The sequence below is a fragment of the Pleurodeles waltl genome, chromosome 6, assembly GCF_031143425.1.
Source record: "Pleurodeles waltl isolate 20211129_DDA chromosome 6, aPleWal1.hap1.20221129, whole genome shotgun sequence".
NCBI lineage: Eukaryota > Metazoa > Chordata > Amphibia > Caudata > Salamandridae > Pleurodeles > Pleurodeles waltl.
This window is the reverse complement of record NC_090445.1, coordinates 877,580,888-877,600,435: the sequence shown is the minus strand read 5'-3', so window position 1 is coordinate 877,600,435 and position 19,548 is coordinate 877,580,888. Positions and strand designations below refer to the sequence as shown.

At 41.4% G+C, this 19,548-nt stretch overlaps 1 protein-coding gene across 4 annotated transcripts in view; it reads left to right on the top strand.

Annotated features, from left to right (window-relative positions):
- The window catches only part of HPS1 (HPS1 biogenesis of lysosomal organelles complex 3 subunit 1), a 270,693-nt gene that overhangs the window by 118,611 nt on the left and 132,534 nt on the right, over positions 1 to 19,548 (top strand). For all 4 annotated transcript variants that reach the window (XM_069239659.1, XM_069239661.1, XM_069239657.1 and 1 more), the window contains one exon: positions 13,849 to 13,965. In XM_069239659.1, the coding sequence (XP_069095760.1) occupies positions 13,849 to 13,965 (117 nt within the window). The remainder of the gene's footprint in view (positions 1 to 13,848; positions 13,966 to 19,548) is intronic.

Genomic DNA, 19,548 nt, shown 5'->3' with positions numbered 1-19,548 from the left:
GCCATTCCAAGCCTCCAGATTGTCCAATCACCATTATAGCTCTTCTTTCGCTTCCTGATTCAACACTAACCTGTCTCCATACCAGAGTCCTTGCCACAAGGCTTCTGCCCTTATCCTCTGTAAGGCCCAATAATGCAAGGGATCTGGAAATATGGCATGGATTGATGATGAAAGCAAACTTATCACTCAAGCCAGTTCCCTCGGTGTCAACAATGACTTGTTGAATAAGTTGACCTATTTCCTTCTTGATCGTTTTTACTTTCTTCCCTGGTCATTGAAACACAACCTTTACTGAATCTATTCGAATTCCTAAAAACTCTATCTACTGGGAAGGTATAAAGATGGACTTTCTCATATTTATTATAAAACCTAAATTCTTTATCAGATTCTTCGCCATCAACAAATTATTTTCCAATTCCACCGGCTCCTGAGACATTATCAATATATTGTCCTGATATACTAGTATCCGTACTCCTCTCCCTCAAATGTCCAAATACCACTCTCATGACCTTGTTAAAACACCATGGTGAGACCAAAAGGTAGGCAAAGAAACTGATATAATTGCTTCCCCCATGTGAATTGTAAAAATGTCTGACTTTCCTCTCCACTTGGCTGGAAAAATAAGCATCCTTTAGGTTTATGTTAACTAACTAATCATTTTGCTACAGCATATCTCTCAAAAGAAGGATTTACTCCATCTTGAAATGTCTGTAAATCAGAAATCTGATAAAATTTTGTAGATTTATCACTGGTCTCCACTCTTTGTCCTTCGTTTCTACGAGGAAAAGCATGCTGACATACTGTTTCATACTGTCCTCTACTTGCATTATTGCTCCTTTTAAGATTAAAGGATCTATTTCTGAATCTACTACCTTCTCCTGCTCTTTTAACATTTGTAACTTTTTTGGTTCCCTTTTTTGTTGTGGTAGTTTTCAAAGTCTACTTTGAAAACCTGAACTGCCTATAAAACCCACTGGTCTTGAGTTATTGACCCCCCATTCCTTCACAAAAAATCTCAGATAACCACCCAGTTTTCCTGGGGGAAAAAAGAAAAGTAGTCACTGAATTTGCCTTGAAAGTTTGTTAAGGTTTGTTCTATGACTCTATTCTTCCTCTTCCTTGGTGATGCTTAATATCCCATTCCATATCCTCTGGTCTGATAGGAGTATTTGGACTTTTGGGATTTTTGGCTAGTAGAAAGTCCTCATCTGCCGGCCCTTCCAAAAATACGTCCTCCAAATACCTTTCACAATTGAACTGGGCTTTGTCCAAAGTTGTGAATGTCAATACATACTTCCCTATATTCTTAACCATTCCTTTGCCAAAAATGTAAACCTTTCATATTCTCAGATTCCTCTCTTCCAGTCAAATATCCCAATTTTGGATTTATCTTCATTGGAATGGCCTTCATTCTTTCAGCCAAAATTCCTCCATTTGCGTTGCCCAACATCACCACAGCTGTTTGATTCCTTCCCCACAACAAATCTATGTCAATCAGAGTCTAGTTTACCTGAGCCTCCTGAGACATATCCAAAATTCCAAAATAGGTGCCAGAGAACCTAAAACATCTAAAAGTTTCTATTGCCACTGTTTCAATGATCTTTCAAGAACCTTGCGGGGATCTCTTCCCACATGAAAAAAGTATGTAATTATTTTTAGATCTAAATTTGGGGTGCAGCAAACCTTGTCTTCAACTACTGGTATAGCCTTTTGTACCCATTTTACCTCTTTCTCTAATACTTTTTTAATCCATTAATCCATTCCCTAATAAGCATACTCACATGTTCCATGGTCCACCATCCACCACTCTTAGGATGACGAACAACATAAGGGGAAAACATTTGTTACCCTAAGGGTTCTACCAACGCCTCCTTTTCAACAGTACCTCCAAAGTGCTCTAACTCATCATCAAAAGCCTCATCATGATTTAAATTCAAAATATACTGAAGTCCTTAATGTAATCTGTTTTTGACCATGGCCCTAATCTAAATCATTAAAATGCTCATGCATTCTCTTTTGTTCCGCTATGGACAACTCCATGCGTGCCACTATGGACGACTCCTCCATGTCTGCTGCTGCTAAGAGCACCTCTCCTTTTGATGGTGTTTAAACCTTCCTTTCCTGTCTTTTTCATTACAGAACCCTCAATATGGTTAATGTTTACTTTTCTCTTACCACCTTTCTCTTTTATCTCTTCGTCCTCTGATAAAGACCAACATTTGTCTCCAGACCCCAACTTCTTTCTTTTCCTTGACATGATAGTGTCGAACGTCACTCTCATCTTGGACTTCATCTCCTGTTGTATTAATATTTTAAGGCTACATGACTTAACCTCTCCTCAACAACATCAACTGCACTCTCCTGATCTGAAGCCATAATCCCTTAAAATTGCCTAAAATCCTAAACCTCCTTTCACACCTCACCAAGAATGCATTGCTAATGCCAACAAAATGATACAGCTATCATCGTTATTGTTTAAACTACTGCGTCATATGGAACATTCAACATGATCTCTATTGCAAACAATCGTATAGAGACCATTTAAAAATGGCGGCCAATCGCGTGACATCGGCACATCAACTTTTCACCCCTGAAGCTGTTAACACAAACAGCTCACAGCTCTCTGTGTACAGAAGGTAATAACTTTTCTTTACTGTGCCTCTTTAATGTCTGCCATGGGCGCGTGCAGGTGCACGACAATCCGAGCTACATGTCGCCAGAAGTGCTGCACGCTGCTCATGCAGACCCCAAATAAGCACTGCGCCCCACTGATTGCTGCAAAACATAGAGGTTCAATTCATTTAGTGGGCTTTGTACAATGGGTAAAACAATCTTCTGAAAATATAAAGATCTCCCCAATGTGCAAGTTAATAAAATATATAATTCGACACCTAAATTCTAAACTAACACAACTCGCCACTTCTGAGAATTAGCTAAACTAATTATTATACTAATATTAAACACTAAGCAGTTATAGACAAAGTCAAAACATTAACAGTCATTGATGGTACTTATGTGGCTTGAAGCAGCAGTTAAAAGAGGAAGGATATTCTGTGCAGGGGCTATTTATGGGCTGTTTTCAGTGTTCTAATTTCAGATTTATGTTAAGTTCTTTAAAGGAGCTGCATGAAGTGGCATTAAAAAATGCAATGCATAGTGGTAGCTTCTGGTGTTGAAACGAAATCCAGCTGTAGACACAAGAGATACTAATCTGTAAAAAAACAAAATGCTTAAAATCTCATTTCAACACAAAAGAGATCGACAGAAGGACAGGTCACAGAGTCAAATATATAGCATTAAAAAATAGCATATTAAGAAAAGCAGTCCAAGTAAAAGTCTAAGCACCTAATAAACATCAGGAACCCAGATGGATGCTTGATTCTTTAACCTGGGTAAGGCCTTGAGGCATCTTTGTTTCCAAACTATTGATATGTCTGTCTTCCAAGCATCGCAGTCTCAGAATGTGATCCCCACCTCTAACTTTCTGGCCTAACCTGTTTATGACATTACACTGTAAAATATTTGGCAGGGTTTTTGTTGGTTATAACATGCATATTTTCAAGAACCCTGTTCTTGGCATTGTATGACCCTCCCCTTATATCTGAGCTAGCAGAAACATAGATACAATAGTCTGAGTTACATGTAAAGAGCTGCTTTATCTGTACTGTATTTGGAGAATGTGAAGAGGAGTATTCTTTCACCACTATTGGCTATTTCTACATGCCTCACATTTTCTGCATTCAAAAAATCTGCTCTACTAGAGGTGTTTTTCAAGGTTTCCAATTACAGTTTTCATCAGCCAGTCTCTTTTGGAAACGTTCTTTCTACATGTTATGCTTGGACAGTTGCCGACAATTCTGTCAGGTACATGATCTGAGCATAAGTTAAGCCAAAGTTTTTTCAGATGTCTATTCAGAAGGAAAGATTGTGCATTAAACATAGTTATCAATCGGATATCATTTTCAGGCATTATAGAGGAAGAGATTGGATGGACAAGGGTTATCCTTTCTTTCAATAGAACTTTGTGTTTAGCACATTTCCATACCCTATGTGGATATCCTTTTTGCACGAACTGGCCTATCATCCATTCCTTTTCTCTTAAAATGATTTCTGGTTCACTGCAAATTACTGTAGTTTACAGCAGGTCACCATAAAGAATTTGAGTCTATACGGATGGCTACTTTCTGCATGGAGCACACTGTTTAAGCTGTTTCTTTGTGGAACAAGTATGGGGTGAGAAGTTTATCCACAATAGTAATTCTAATGTTAAGAAATTTAATTGCTGCTATGGTGCTGGTGAAATGTATGTTATGAGTGTTAGTGTTCAAAATGTTAATACATTCTTCAGCTATTGATACTTCACCCTGCCAGACCACAGAGGTCTTCTGTGTTTCTTCATCAAGCCACCACATATCTAATATATGCATCATTCTTTGTACCCCAAGCCACCTGCTACTTCCACTAGCCCATCACAAAATTGGCTTAGATGAGGATGAAACAGGTGCCCATTGCTGTAACTTGGGTTTGGGGATAAACCTCGTTATCAACCAAGACAAATATGATATTTAAATAAAGGTCTGTCATGGAAACCAGCATTTTCAAATGTTGAATAAACACTATGGCTCTGGCCTTCAATAAGTGTCTGCATGCTAGAATATCCAAGTGGTTGATGATGCTAGAATATAGTGAACTACCATCTAGTATGGTGAGCATATAGGGCACTAATCAATGTCATCAATGTGTGTAAGAAAGTCTATACTATCCTTAAGAGAGGAGGGTAAACTTTGTATCCATGGATGCAAAAATAAATCAATGTATCTTGATGTGCTTTTTAGAAAACTTTCCTGAGAGGAAATTATCGGTCTGCCAGGAGTACTATTCCTCATGCATTTTAGAATTATTATCCTACTACTCATCCAATAATTTGGGATCGGGTCTGAAGTAGTTATTTGCTGCTATTTATACTGTCCTTGGTCTGTGTCAATTTAGAGATTGTTTCCAAAAATATGTATTTATATCTATATATCTATATGTTCGATGGCATGTGTAGCTGCAGATACACATGTTGTGCACTGTTCCTGCCACCTAGTGTTGGGCTCTGAGTGTTACAAGTTGTTTTTCTTCGAAGAAGACTTTTCAAGTCACAGGATCGAGTGACTCCTCTCTTTCGGCTCCATTGCGCATGGACGTCGATTCCATCTTAGATTGTTTTCTTTCCGCCATCGGGTTCGGACGTGTTCCTCTTCGCTCCGTATTTCGAATCGGGAAAGTTAGAAAAGAATTTAAAATTCGCCGGTATTGTTCTCGTCCGGTACCGGTTTAGTTTTAGCGTATCGGTACCAACATCAAGACTGCTTCGGCGGCCCTTTGGGGCTGCCGCTCTTCATCGAGGCCTGGTCGGCCTGACCCAACCCGTCGTCCAAGACCAATGGACCAGACCCCCTTCCGTTTCTGTCCTAAGTGTCATGCAAAGTATCCTTATACAGACCAGCACCGGGTCTGTAACCTGTGTTTGACGCCTGAACACAGAGATGATACTTGTGAAGCTTGCAGAGCATTTTGATCCAAGAAGACCCTAAGGTATCGAAGCGCAAGACGACTACAAATGGCGTCGAAGCCGAAACAACATCTCGACGTCGAGGAGGAAGAGAGAATTTCCATCCAATAAACGGACTCGGATGAATCCGACGGAGATCGACCCTCGACGGTGCGGCAAACAGTGAGTACACCAGCCCCGTCCCACACCCAGGATCACCCCAAAAAATTCAAGGCCACAGGGACGCCAGCAGGCCATGGCTCAACCCATAGAAAAGAAGGTGACCAAATGACATCGGCACCGAAAAAGGCCAAAGATTTGCCAAAGACTTCCGACTCTGGTCGAGAATCCGGCACTGAAAAATTTCGGCATCGAGTCGGGCAAGCCTCGAAAAAGCTCATCGGAATCAAAAAAGACAATTTCGTTGGGAATTTCGGTACCGAAAAAAACGGCTTCAGATCCGAAACACTCTTCCTACACTGAGGAGCAAGGTCTTTCTATGCAGCTCAAAGAAAAGCACAGATTTGAACAAGATCTGGATTTCGAAGAACATGACCAGACACAACAAAGGTTAGAAATCCAGAAGGGCACAGGGAAGCTACAAACCATCCCTCCACTCAAATCGAAAAGAAAACTTGCTTTTCAAGAGACTGACATGCAGCCCTAGGCCAAAGTGGTTATAGACAAGTCACCACCACCACATTTCTCACCACAACCATCCCCACTGCAATCACCACACTTGTCACCAGTGGGCACACCGATGGCGCAGTCACCCACCCACACATACTGGGATGACTCAAGATGATGCAGATCCCTGGGATCTATACGACCCACCTATATCGGACAACAGCCTAGAGTGTTATCCAACCAAGCCTTCACCACCAGAAGACAGTACAGCATATACGCAAGTACTAGCCAGGGCAGCTACGTTCCACAACGTAACAATGCACTCAGAACCGGTGGAGGATGACTCCCTGTTCAACACTCTGGCATCCACTCACGCATCCTACCAAAACCTGCCAATGCTACCTGGCATGCTCAAACATGTACAACACGTCTTCCAAGAGCCTGTAAAAGGGAGGGCCATCACGCCAAGGGTTGAAAAGAAATATAAACCGCCCCTGTCAGACCCAGTCTTTATAACTCAATAGCTCCCTCCGGACTCAGTGGTTGTGGGGGCTGCAAGAAAAAGGGCGAATTCGCAATCATCAGGGGATGCCCCACCCCCTGATAAAGAAAGTCGAAAGTTCGACGCAGTGGGGAAATGAGTGGCATCACAGGCAGCCAATCAGTAGTGAATTGCAAACTTGCAAGCCCTACTTGGACGCTACGACAGGGCACACTGGGACGAAATGCAAGACATTATCCAGCATTTGCCCAAGGAACACCAAAAACGTGCCCAACAAGTGGTTGAAGAGGGACAGGCCATTTCAAATAACCAAATACGGTCTGCCCTAGACTCTGCAGATACAGCTGCACGGACTGTCAACACAGCTGTGACAATTCGAAGGCATGCATGGCTACGAAGTTCTGGATTTAAACCAGAAATACAACAAGCGGTACTAAACATGCCGTTTAATCAACATCAGTTGTTTGGGCCGGAGGTGGATACTGCGATCGAGAAGATGAAAAAAGACACGGACACGGCCAAAGCCATGGGCGTGCTCTACTCCTCACAATACAGAGGCACATTTAGGAAACCACAGTTTAGAGGGGGGTTTCGACAACAGACATCTGAACCATCCACCTCCCAAACAAAACGCACCTACCAGTTGCAGTACCAAAGAGGGGGGTTTTGTGGTTCCTACAGAGGACAATTCCCAAGAGGAAGAGGGACATTCCAGCCCTCCAAACCCAGCCCTAGCAAACAGTGACTTCAATGTCACACTTCCCCAACACTTGTCACCAGTGGGGGGGGGGGGGCTAACCAAATACTACCACAATTGGACACACATTACCACAGACACATGGGTCCTATCAATTATCCAACATGGTTATTGCATAGAATTCACAACATTCCCTCCAGATGTTACACCAAAACCGCACAGATTGTCTCCACAACACTTAGACCTATTACAAATAGAAGTCCAAGCACTGCTACAAAACAAGCAATAGAGCTAGTACCCTATCTCCTGTATTTCCTTATTCCAAAAAAGGACAAAACACTAAGGCCTATCTTAGATCTCAGAATACTGAATCTCTTCATCAAATCAGATCATTTCCACATGGTAACACTTCAGGACGTAGTTCCCTTACTAAAAAAAGGGGAATACATGGCAACACTGCATCTCAAGGATGTGTATTTTCACATACCCATTCATCCATCTCACAGGAAATACCTCAGGTTTGTAATACAAGGCAAACATTATCAATTCAAAGTGCTACCGTTCGGAATAACAACGGCCCCCAGAGTATTTACAAAAAGCCTAGCCGTAGTAGCAGCTCATGTAAGGAGACAGCACATACACGTATTCCCATATTTGGACGATTGGCTCATAAAAGCCAACACTCAGCAACAATGTCAATTTCACACGCAATACATCATAGATACTCTACACAAATTAGGGTTTTCTTTAAATTACCAAAAATCACATCTACAACCATCCCAAATACAACCATACTTGGGAGCAACACTCAACACACAAAAAGCCTTTGCCACTCCAAGTCCACAAAGAGTTCAGTTGTTTCAAAATGTAAAATCAATCATGCAACCAAACCAACAATACACAGTAAGGTTTGTGATGAAACTACTAGGTATGATGTCCTCATTCATAGCTATTGCCCCAAACGCAAGACTGCAATTTCGGCCCTTACAGCAGTGCCTAGCAAAACAATGGACGCAGGCACAGGGTCAACTCCAAGATCTAATGTTGACAGACCGCCGAACACACTCTTCGCTTCAATGGTGGAACCCTGTAAATTTAAACAAAGGGCGGCCTTTTCAAGACCCAGTACCTCACGCCATTCTAACAACAGACACTTCCATGATTGGGTGGGGAGCACACCTCAACAATTACAGCATACAAGGTCAATGGGACAATCAACAAAAACTACTTCACATCAATCACTTGGAACTGCTAGCGGTATTTCTAGCATTAAAAGCGTTTCAGCCACTTATAGCCCACAAAGACATTCTTTTCAAGACAGACAATATGACAACAATGTATTATCTAAACAAACGGGGGGCACACTCGTCACAGCTATGTCTCTTAGCACAAAAAATGTGGCATTGGGCAATTCACAATAACATTCACCTGATAGCACAATACATACCAGGCATTCAAAATCAGTTGGCCGACAAACTCAGTCAAGACCAACAGCAAACTCACAAATGGGAAATATATCCCCAGATTCTACAAGATCACTTCGACCGCTGGGGACACCAAACATAGATCTATTTGCAACAAAAGAAAATGGAAAATGCCAACACTTCGCGTCCAGGTACCCACACCCTCAGTCCAAGGGCAATGCTCTATGGATCAGCTGGTCAGGGATATTTGCTTACGCTTTTCCCGCTCTCCCGCTCATTCCTTATCTGGTCAACAAACTGAGTCAAAACAAACTCAAACTAATACTTATAGCACCAACGTGGGCTCGCCAGCCGTGGTACACCACACTGTTGGGCCTATCGGTGGTACCTCACATCAAACTACCAAACAGACCAGATCTGTTAACACAACACAAACAACAGATCAGACACCTGAATCCAGCATCGCTCAATTTAGCAATCTGGCTCCTGAAGTCTTAGAATTTGGATATCTAAACCTTTCTAAAGAATGTATGGAGGTCATTAAACAAGCAAGGAAACCCACAACCAGACATTGTTACGCTAACAAATGGAAAAGATTTGTTTGTTACTGCCAGGCTAATCAGATTACGCCACTAGACGCCTCCACACAAAATATTGTAGGTTATTTACTACACTAAAATCCAATCTAGCCTTCTCTTCCATTAAAATACATCTCACTGCAATATCTGCTTATCTGCAGATTAAACATACAAAATCGCTTTTTAGAACCCCAGTTATTAAAACCTTTATGGAAGGACTAAAAAGAATCATACCCCCAAGGACACCACCAGTGCCTTCGTGGAATCTTAATATTGTATTAACACAACTCATGGGCCCACCATTTGAACCCATGCATTCTTGTCAAATCCAATTTTTTACTTGGAAAGTAGCCTTTCTAATTGCCATCACTTCATTTAGAAGAGTTAGCGAAATACAGGCATTTACTATTCAAGAACCCTTTATACAAATACATAAACATAAGGTGGTTCTCCGTACAAATCCTCAATTCTTACCAAAAGTCATATCATCATTTCATCTAAACCAAACGGTAGAACTCCAAGTCTTCTTCCCACAGCCAGACTCCACAGCAGAAAGGGCATTACATACGTTAGATATAAAAAGAGCGCTAATGTATTACATTGACAGAACAAAACAATTTAGTAAAACAAAACAATTGTTCGTAGCTTTCCAAAAACCACATGCAGGTAACCCTATATCCAAACAGGGCATTGCCAGATGGATAGTCAAATACATACAAACATGTTACCAAAAAGCTAAAAGAGAATTACCCATTACTCCTAGGGCACACTCCACTAGGAAAAAAGGCGCCAAAATGGCTTTTCTTGGTAATATACCAATGACAGAGATTTGTAAGGCAGCCACTTGGTCTACGCCTCATACATTTATTAAGCGTTACTGTGTAGATGTGTTAGCAGCACAACAAGCCACAGTAGGACAGGCTGTACTAAGAACATTATTTCAAACAACTTCAACTCCTACAGGCTAACCACCACTTTTGGGGAGATTACTACTGTGTAGTCTATGCACAGCGTGTGCATCTGCAGCTACACATGCCATCGAACGGAAAATGTCACTTACCCAGTGTACATCTGTTCGTGGCATGTTGCGCTGCAGATTCACATGCGCCCTCCCACCTCCCCGGGAGCCTGTAACCATTTTAGTTGCATGAAAATTGTAAATATGTAAATAATTTTTACTTTAATACGCTATGTACATACACATTTACTCCACTGCATGGGCACCTCTAGTATCCTTACTTTGACAACTCTTACCTCACCCTCTGCGGGGAAAACAGCCTAAGATGGAGTCGACGCCCATGCGCAATGGAGCCGAAAGGGAGGAGTCACTCGATCCCGTGACTCGAAAAGTCTTCTTCGAAGAAAAACAACTTGTAACACTCAGAGCCCAACACTAGATGGCAGGAACAGTGCACAGCATGTGAATCTGCAGCGCAACATGCCACGAACAGATGTACACTGGGTAAGTGACATTTTCCATATATATGAGTGTGTGTGTGTATAATATATATATATGTATATACTTATACATATATATATATATAGATTCACTGAAAAAAACAAAGGTTACACAGATGTTATAGTTAGAAAATGGAATTAAAAAAACATAAAAATGTACTTAAAAAACAAAAGTTACAGGGACATTATAGTTAGGTTCTGAATGTACTCATACAGAACCATAGAAATTCACCAGTTATAGTTAGTTATCTCAAGTAGCTACAACTCATGTCCTAATGTAACTATAACCCCGCCATGCACAGTTATCTGATCAATAATTTTACTGCAGATGTTACAGTGACATTAGCAATGATGTAATCATAGATGTCATGAGTGCCGTAATTCGTGGGGTAATTAGCAGTGGATGGCAAGGATGCGAGTTACAGTCACCTTAGGACATGAGTTATAGTTATTCGAGATAACTGTAACTATAACTATTGATTTCTATGGTACTGTATGAGTAAATTCAGAACCTAGCTATAACGTCCCTATAACCTTTCATTATTTTAAGTGAATTTCTATGTTTTTTTTCAATTTTATTTCCCAACTATAACGTCCCTGTAATCTTTGTTTTTTCCGTGAATTTCTGTGGGGTTTTTTTTTCCAGATAAAGTAATCTTCATTAGAACACATTAATCCATCCACTGCCGCACACAGCATTCAGCCATGCCTGGTGGGGTTGGTTGCAGGGCCTGGCCTGTAGCCAGGCACTGTGGCCAACCCACCTAACCATCCAACCCTGAGAGAGAGTAATAGAGAGAGAGAGAGATATAAATATATATATATATATATATACATATATATATATATATATAGCGCTATAGCTATTTAGGCTTTGAAGAATGAAATACGTAGAATGAAATATTGTAGAAAAAATTAGAAAGAAAAGTGTATTTATCATTTAAAACGAGTGTGATCACCTTTCAGTATTAACCTTTAACTTTTGAAGTTTAAAATAAACTAAAGAAGGGAAAAGACCACAGACACTCCTGGAGTAGAACCCTCAACATTTAATGTGAGGAACTATGACCTTAACCATTACACCACAGGTGACTCCTTACCATGCTGTTTCCAGATATATCTATGACATTCAACCCATGCATGGAAAGAAACGTGAATATTCCATCACTAAGAAAGTTTAACAGTCAAAACACTAGTAAAAAACACAAACACACTGCCGAGCGATACTAGGGTTTGACCCTTAAGTCTACTGAATGAAAGCCAAAGACCTTGACCATTAGCCAGAAGTAACTCTGTTCCACTCTGCATCCAAACCTAACTATACATTCATACCAAACATCATGCTAGTTTGACCCTTTGAAGTCATTGCATGGAGAGACCACAGCAATGACAATCCCTCTCTCATCCATCCCACTATGGCATGGAATAGAGAGTTAGAGAGAGTGACAGAACCGTGGGAGGAACCTCAAGGCCCCCGTGGCCCTAGCTGGCTCCCTGCATCCAGCGTGAGCCGATGATGCTTCCCCAAACAGGAAGCTGCTTTCAATAGCAGCTCCCTGCTTGCTGTAACAATGTTCTCATCTGTCTTCCCCGTAAGCAAAAGACAGAATGAACTTGATCTTGCAGAAAGTAGCCTTTGTTGGCTTTTGCTTGGTGGGAGCTATTAAAGCTCCCCTCCAAGCAAAAGCAAACAGCTATGTCCTGGGTGTTGGGGGGCCGTGCGACTCCCCCCTCTGCATTATATTTCAGTATAGCCCATGGGAGGTGGTTGAAGTGTTGGCATCCACTCAGAGCTCTGGAGCTTTGTGCTTGAGCTCGTTATTATTTGCGAAATCACGCCTGCCAGAAATATACAAATTTGGATTTCCATTAATATGTCAAAAACTACAGAATGGATTTACACCAAATAACCAAAAGTACAATCTGGATACTGACAACTAGCTTTCTGCCAAATTTGGTGTAATTTCATCCAGTGGTCTGGGTTTTAGGCATGTTTAAAAGTCCTATGGGAATTAACCTGGGAAACATAGCTTTTTCACCCCCTCCTTTTTCTCAGCCCCTGCTTGATGGATCACCCTGAAACTTCCCATGTGCAACAAGAATCACTGGCACACATTTTTTTGGGAACATTTTGTGAAGATTTGTTAAACGGTGGCAAAGATATAGGCAAGTCAAAAAATGCTTTTTCTATGGAAACATGGTCCTAACTATAACTACCTACTGGCGGCCACAAGTAGGTAATATACATATCCTTTCCACTGGCCTCATCACAGGACCAGATGCCAATTGTGGAAGGTTATTTTCAACAGACTTTAGAGTTCTTTCAAAGTTAGTATCTTATGGCTTTAAGCATAAACCTTTCAGTCATTTACAAACCCCCACAAAACAAGAGGTGTTTTAGTATGTAGATGTCACACTTTATCAGAAAATAAGAACACTTTCCCTCTCGTACAGCTCACAAAGGACTCTCTGGTGGTAGAATGATGGTATAAAATAACAGGTACTATCAAACGCATACAAGTACTGGTGCATGTTGGCAGCTCAACTCATCCATCTCTCCATGTCTCAATGCTGGCCACAGCCCGAAAAACACCACTAGCCACTGATTCTCACTCATGCCAAAAGGACATGGACACTGCTGCCCATCTCTGTGGCAAAGAAAGGAGGATGGAAGGAGCACTGTCAGACCTTCAGTGTCAACATTTATGTTTATCAGCATACTTTAAATCTGTGCATTGTTGTAGTAACAATGCAGGAAAACGCAGAATCCAGTAACTGTAGTTTATTTAAGTTGCAGATATACGCCAACACCTCCAAGACCTCTGTCTGCCACCCCGGTCATCTCCAACTGTCTCCCTTCCAACCCTTCACATTCCATTCCAACCCAACATTCTTTTAGTTCATAACATTCTACATAACTCTACATTCCTAAAAGTAAAACAGATTACATAACAATTGTGTGGGTGTGCTGTGATGACTGTATGAAAACCCGTTAATATGTTATTCTCTTTGTTAATTATCTGCAGCCTACAGAGGGACTTAATGCTCTTGGCAGACTGAAAATCAGTGATGAGATATCTGTCCCACAACGGGAAGGAGTCCTCATATCTTCTGGTAACGTAGGAGTGGACATGCACATTCAGGTACTTTTTTTTTTAATTCTCCGAAAGTCCAATAAACCCCAACAATTATGTTTTCCAGTAGTTCGTTTTGGGGTGATTCAATCATAACAATCTGGAAAGGCCAGTGGGATGATGCGAGAATACCTGCAACTTGCTTAATTATTGGCAGGGCACCCTGTGCATTTCAGATTTCTTGATCTATAATTTTTTCATTCTTTTTCCATTACCTCAAATACTTTTATCCTTGGGCTGAATAATTGAATAGAGCCAAAGATGTGTTTCCAGGATGTCCCGATCCATGGTGAATTATCATCAGTACCCTGTAGTATGTAAATGGTTTTCTTTCCGTATAGTGATTTGTAAACGATAACTCATATGGATATCCTAAAAAGCCTGCTACACAAAGACCCGATTTTGAAGAACGTTAGCTACGCCTAGTTTACATAGAGTATGCATTTATTTTTCTCCCCATATAAACTGCAAACACTTAGCATTGACCAAAACAAGTTAAAGTACATTGAATAATGGCACATAATTATTGTGGGCAGCCCCAACCCCACACCTCCCAGCAGCTGCAAAATGTTTACTATAAAATGATGATAAACATAGTTTATTATTGTTTTATAGTAAAAGGAATGGGGCCATGGGGTTGTGACAAGCACGAAGGGAGACTGCACAGCACTTCCCTCAGTACACATGTATGTTTGGCCGGCCGTTTTGGGCCGGTCAAGCACGCATGCATACTGGGCTCTCTCCAACCCAGCACTGTGTTGCCGGATTGTAGACAGCAGGCAGAGACTCTCACTCTGCCTAAAAGCGCCCTGGCTGGGCACTCCATCCAAACCTAATGCTGTTTTCATGCTGCCAGCAGCATGAAAGCAGCATTAGATTTGGATGCAGGGCTGGCTGGGAGCCTGTGCCTGCAGTGGATGACCAGAGTGGATTGGAGCGGCATGGCAAAAAAGGTACTTTTTTTAGGAATATTTGTTTGGGCACCCCCACGCCATGCTGTCCCCCTCCCCTTTTCCCCTCCTGCAAGCCACCCCTGGAGACAGTATATGTAGTTGTTTTGAACTGACATATGGCCAGCTCATGTATCTATTCAAAATCACCTAAAAGTAATCTATAATTAATATATATTTTGTGTAAAATAGATGAAAAAAGTAATATTTTAACAAGATTGGGCATTGACATTTGACTTTAATTTTTGTTAACAGTTACTCATGACAGTGACTTCTTTTGAAACTTTTTGTATTAATAACTGCAAAACATACTGCTACGCGTGAATGAAAACAACATAGCCTGGTTGTGACTGTCGCCAGAAGGGAGCAATTATCCAAAATTCTTCAACACCCACAACTGGGCAGCACAGTAGTAGTTGTCTATATCCAAATATGTTAATCCTACCTTACCTAGGTAGTATGACAGTATACATTTACTGACCCCAAACCTTTCCCCCTTTTCCCATCACAAATAAAATTAAATATTTACTGTTGCATCATATAAGCTTTTTTTCCTGCTACCTTTGCATGAAGTGTGTGGAAAAGATAGATTAGGTTTGGAAGGGTCACCATTAGTATTAATGCAATACTTCCTAACTAAAAAGTATAATGCATTTTCTCATATCCCAGTCTGTCATTATTTCCGTTTATAACCAGGGACAATTGCCATCAGATACTTTATAGATGTCATGCCCACTAATGATTAACCAAACCTACTGCTGCCAATTTTGACCTCAAAAGAGAGATTATAGTTAAACATTTTGAGCATGCATTAGTTTATTTTGACTCAAAAGACCATAGCGAAATATCCCAAATCCTGAAGCAAAGAAGGTAAAAAGCCCTTGGGGTCCTCCAGCTAGAGCAGGGTATTGTCTGCAGATGACTACATTTGTGCACCACCCCACCTTCTTCCTTGTAATGTCTCAGTCTGCTATTATATTTGAAGATAGGGGTTCTACCACCACTGTAAGCAGCAGTGGCAGAGAGAAGGTGTGCTTGCTTTATGCCCCTTCCCAAATGTAACTATAGAGATGAGTTGCCATTCATACGTATCTTGTCATAGGTAGATGCTCAGTTCAATAGGACCTGACACCACATGTTCACTTCTAAGCCATTCACAGAAAGGACTTTCTTAAGGATGCCCATTCTATTTGGTCAATTAATTTTTCAACATCCAAGGACACTAACATTGTAGGTACCCCTTTCAACGTCCCCTGACATGTAACATTCTAAATCTTTCTGGAGCTGTGATATGCTTGTCTGTGCTACATACATCTCACATGGTCTGGGTCTACTGGAAAAAGGAGAATTGCTTTAAAAAAATGGTCAATATTTTAATGAAGATCTTTGCACATATTTTAATAAGTGCTGTTAGACTGCCTGCAGTTCAGAGATCTTATCCAGTTTTGGAGTGATTGTAATTGTAAATTCAAATTCAAACATTGACTGGGATGAATCTTCCTGTGTTTATGGATGAGGTTTACAATTCCTCTAATGGCTCTATCAGTATTCACTCCTTTAGAGCGTAAAAGAGGACCAGGAGACAACCGGGCCCCATGCCTTGTTTTTGGTGTAATGACTGCTAGCAACTTATTATCATGTTGCTGGCAGCCAATTTACGACAAGCCATCCTACGACACTCCACTCCACTCTGACTTCCCTCTCCACTCTAAGACACTCCACAACTCGCCACTCCACTCCACAGCAAGCAATCCCACGCTATGGTTGGTCACTTTGCCAGTCGATTCTATGCAACTCCACTCTTTGCCCCTACACTCTAACAGACTGTATGACACACCAGTCTGTGACACGCCACTCCACTTTACAGCATATCACTCCATTCTATTCCACTCCACAACACTGTATTTCACTTTGTGGCCTTTCACTCTGTGCTGGTCTGCTCCACTCCGCAACACTCTACGACATGCCACTTCATTCTGACACGCATCTCCACTCTACAACACTTTACTGTGTGAACCACTACTCCATGACTTGCCACTCCACTGTGCGCCACGCCACTCCACTGTATGCCACTCCACATTGTCAGTCCGCTGTATGCCACTCCATTGTACGCCCCTACACTCTAATACACTGTACAACACACTACTCCACACTATGACACTCCACACCTTTCTACAACACACCACTCCACTCTACCATATGCCAGTCCACTCTACGGCACTACCCTTGACGTCACTCCACTGTACCACATGCTATTCTATGGCATGCCAGACCGCTCTACTCTGACCCACCACTACACACTACACTCATGCCTTCTCCATGCTCAGGATAATGCTTTCATATCACATCACTTATACTATGTTAAATCATAGCATTCATAGCAACATGCATGCCATCTGAAATTAAATAACTTATTAAAAGAATGAGCATGGTAGAGGGGAGAGTTCTAGTTAATGTAGTCTGCTTAGTGGGTTGACAACACTGTGTACTGAGGTGAGGTGAGGTCTGCAAGTTACAGTAGGTTTGGGCAGGGGCATGATTTACAACTATGTTATAATTATAGCTTTTGAATTTCTAGTGTTTATATAGTTTAAGTTTACATTTTTGTATAGAAGTGATAATTGAATTTGGCCTAACTATAGCTAATCTATAACCGTTGAACCTATGTATGTGGGTGTGTTTGTGCACTGAAAAAAACAAAGGTTACAGGGGCATGATAGTTAGGTTCAGATTTAAAACCATAGGAATTTATCAGGTAAATTGCAGTATGTAGGGAGAGGTCGAGTTATAGTTACCTTAGGGGATGAGTTATAGTTTCTTGAGATAAGTATACCTATAAGTGCTTAATTTGTATGGGTTTGTGTGTGTAATATCTGAACCTAACAACGTCCCTGTGAACTTTGTTTTTTTAGTGAATTTCTAAGTTTTTTTATTATTTGTTATTCCTAACTGTTACACCCCTGCAACCTTAGTTTTTTTTAGTGAATTTCTAGGTTCTTTTAATGTAAAGTAATTTTTAATTACCATACTTTAATCCATCCGCTCAGTGCATGGTCTTCAGTCAATGCCCTGCATGCAGCCAACCCTCCACTATGAGTTTGTGAATGGGTATGCAAGTGGCTGTATGGGTGTGTGAGTAGTTGTGTGAGTCTATGGTTTTGTGGGTTTGTGAGTGGGTGTGGGAGTGGCTGGATGGGTATGTCAGTGGTTGTGTGGGCTTATAACTGGGTGTGTAAGAGTGCGAGTGGGTGTATGAGTACCTGTGTGGGTCTGTGAGTGTGTTGCAAGTGGTTTGTGGGTGTGTGAGTAGCTGTATACGTGTGTGAATGGTTGTATGGGTGCATAAATGGGTTTGTGAGTCAATGTATCGGTGGCTGTGTGGGTCTGTGAGTGGGTGTGCAAGTGGTTTTGTGGGTTTATGAGTGGCTGTATGGGTGAGTTAGTGGGTGTGTGAATGGTTGTGTGGGTGTGTGACTGGATGTGGTAGTGGGTCTGTGGGTCTGTGAATGGGTAAGTGAGTGCTTAAGTGGGTGTGTGAATGGGTATATGAGTTGCTATGTGGGTCTGTGAGTTTGTGTTTGTGAATGGTTTGCTGGGTCTATGAGTAGGCATAAGTGAGGGGGTGCCTGGGTGTGTGTGGATGTGTGTGATTCTGTGACTGGGTGTGGTAGGGGTTTATGGATCTGTGAGTGAGTGTGTGCATGGCTGTGTGAGTAGGTCTGTGAGTGGATGTATGTTTTATTTAATTGGGGTCTGTATCCACTGATTTGTCACAGATTCACACAGGGGGGCACACTGAGCATTGCAGAGGATCCATGTGTCCTCATGTACCCCAAAAACCATTTTTGGGCAATTTCTTACCCATGAGGTGTCCCTCATTAGTCCTGCGGTGTCAGGGTACCTTTACCCTGACCCCTTCATTCGGTTTTAAGTTTTATTCCCTCCAGAGACCGAGTGTCAATACACAAAATGGAAGCCACAACTTACCTCTCAGGTAGTGTCCAACCAATCATGGCATTGGGGAAACATCACTTACAATGCAGCAAATACAACGCAATGCACTTACCACAATGTCTTTACCGCGCCTATGTGTTTACCACGCATGACTTCACATAGCATGACTTTACCAAGAAGTTACCATTACCATGCATTCCTTTACAATGAATTTAATTGTAAAGGCATGAATGGTTTTAAAGGTAAGTATTATTTTCATTTTGGTTAACACATGATTAGTAAAGGTATATGCATGGTAAAGGTTTTGTAGGTAGGTACAAGTAAGTATTAAGTGGTTTGAGTGTGTGTGTGTGTGTATATATGTATATGTTTGATGGCATGTGTAGCTGCAGATACACATGCTATGCATATTCTGCCATCTGATGTTGGGCTCGGAGTGTTACAAGTTGTTTTTCTTTGAAGAAGTGTTTTCGAGTCACAGGATCGAGTGACTCCTCCTCTTCGGCTCCATTGCGCATGGGCATTGACTCCATGTTAGATCGTTTTCTTTCCGCCATCGGGTTCAGACGTGTTTCTTTTCGCTCCGGTAGTTCGAGTCGGAAAAGTTCTAAAACTCTCTAATTCCCATCGCTATTGTTTTGATCGCGTATCATCTCTCATCGACACTTCGGTACCATCGGATCTAACT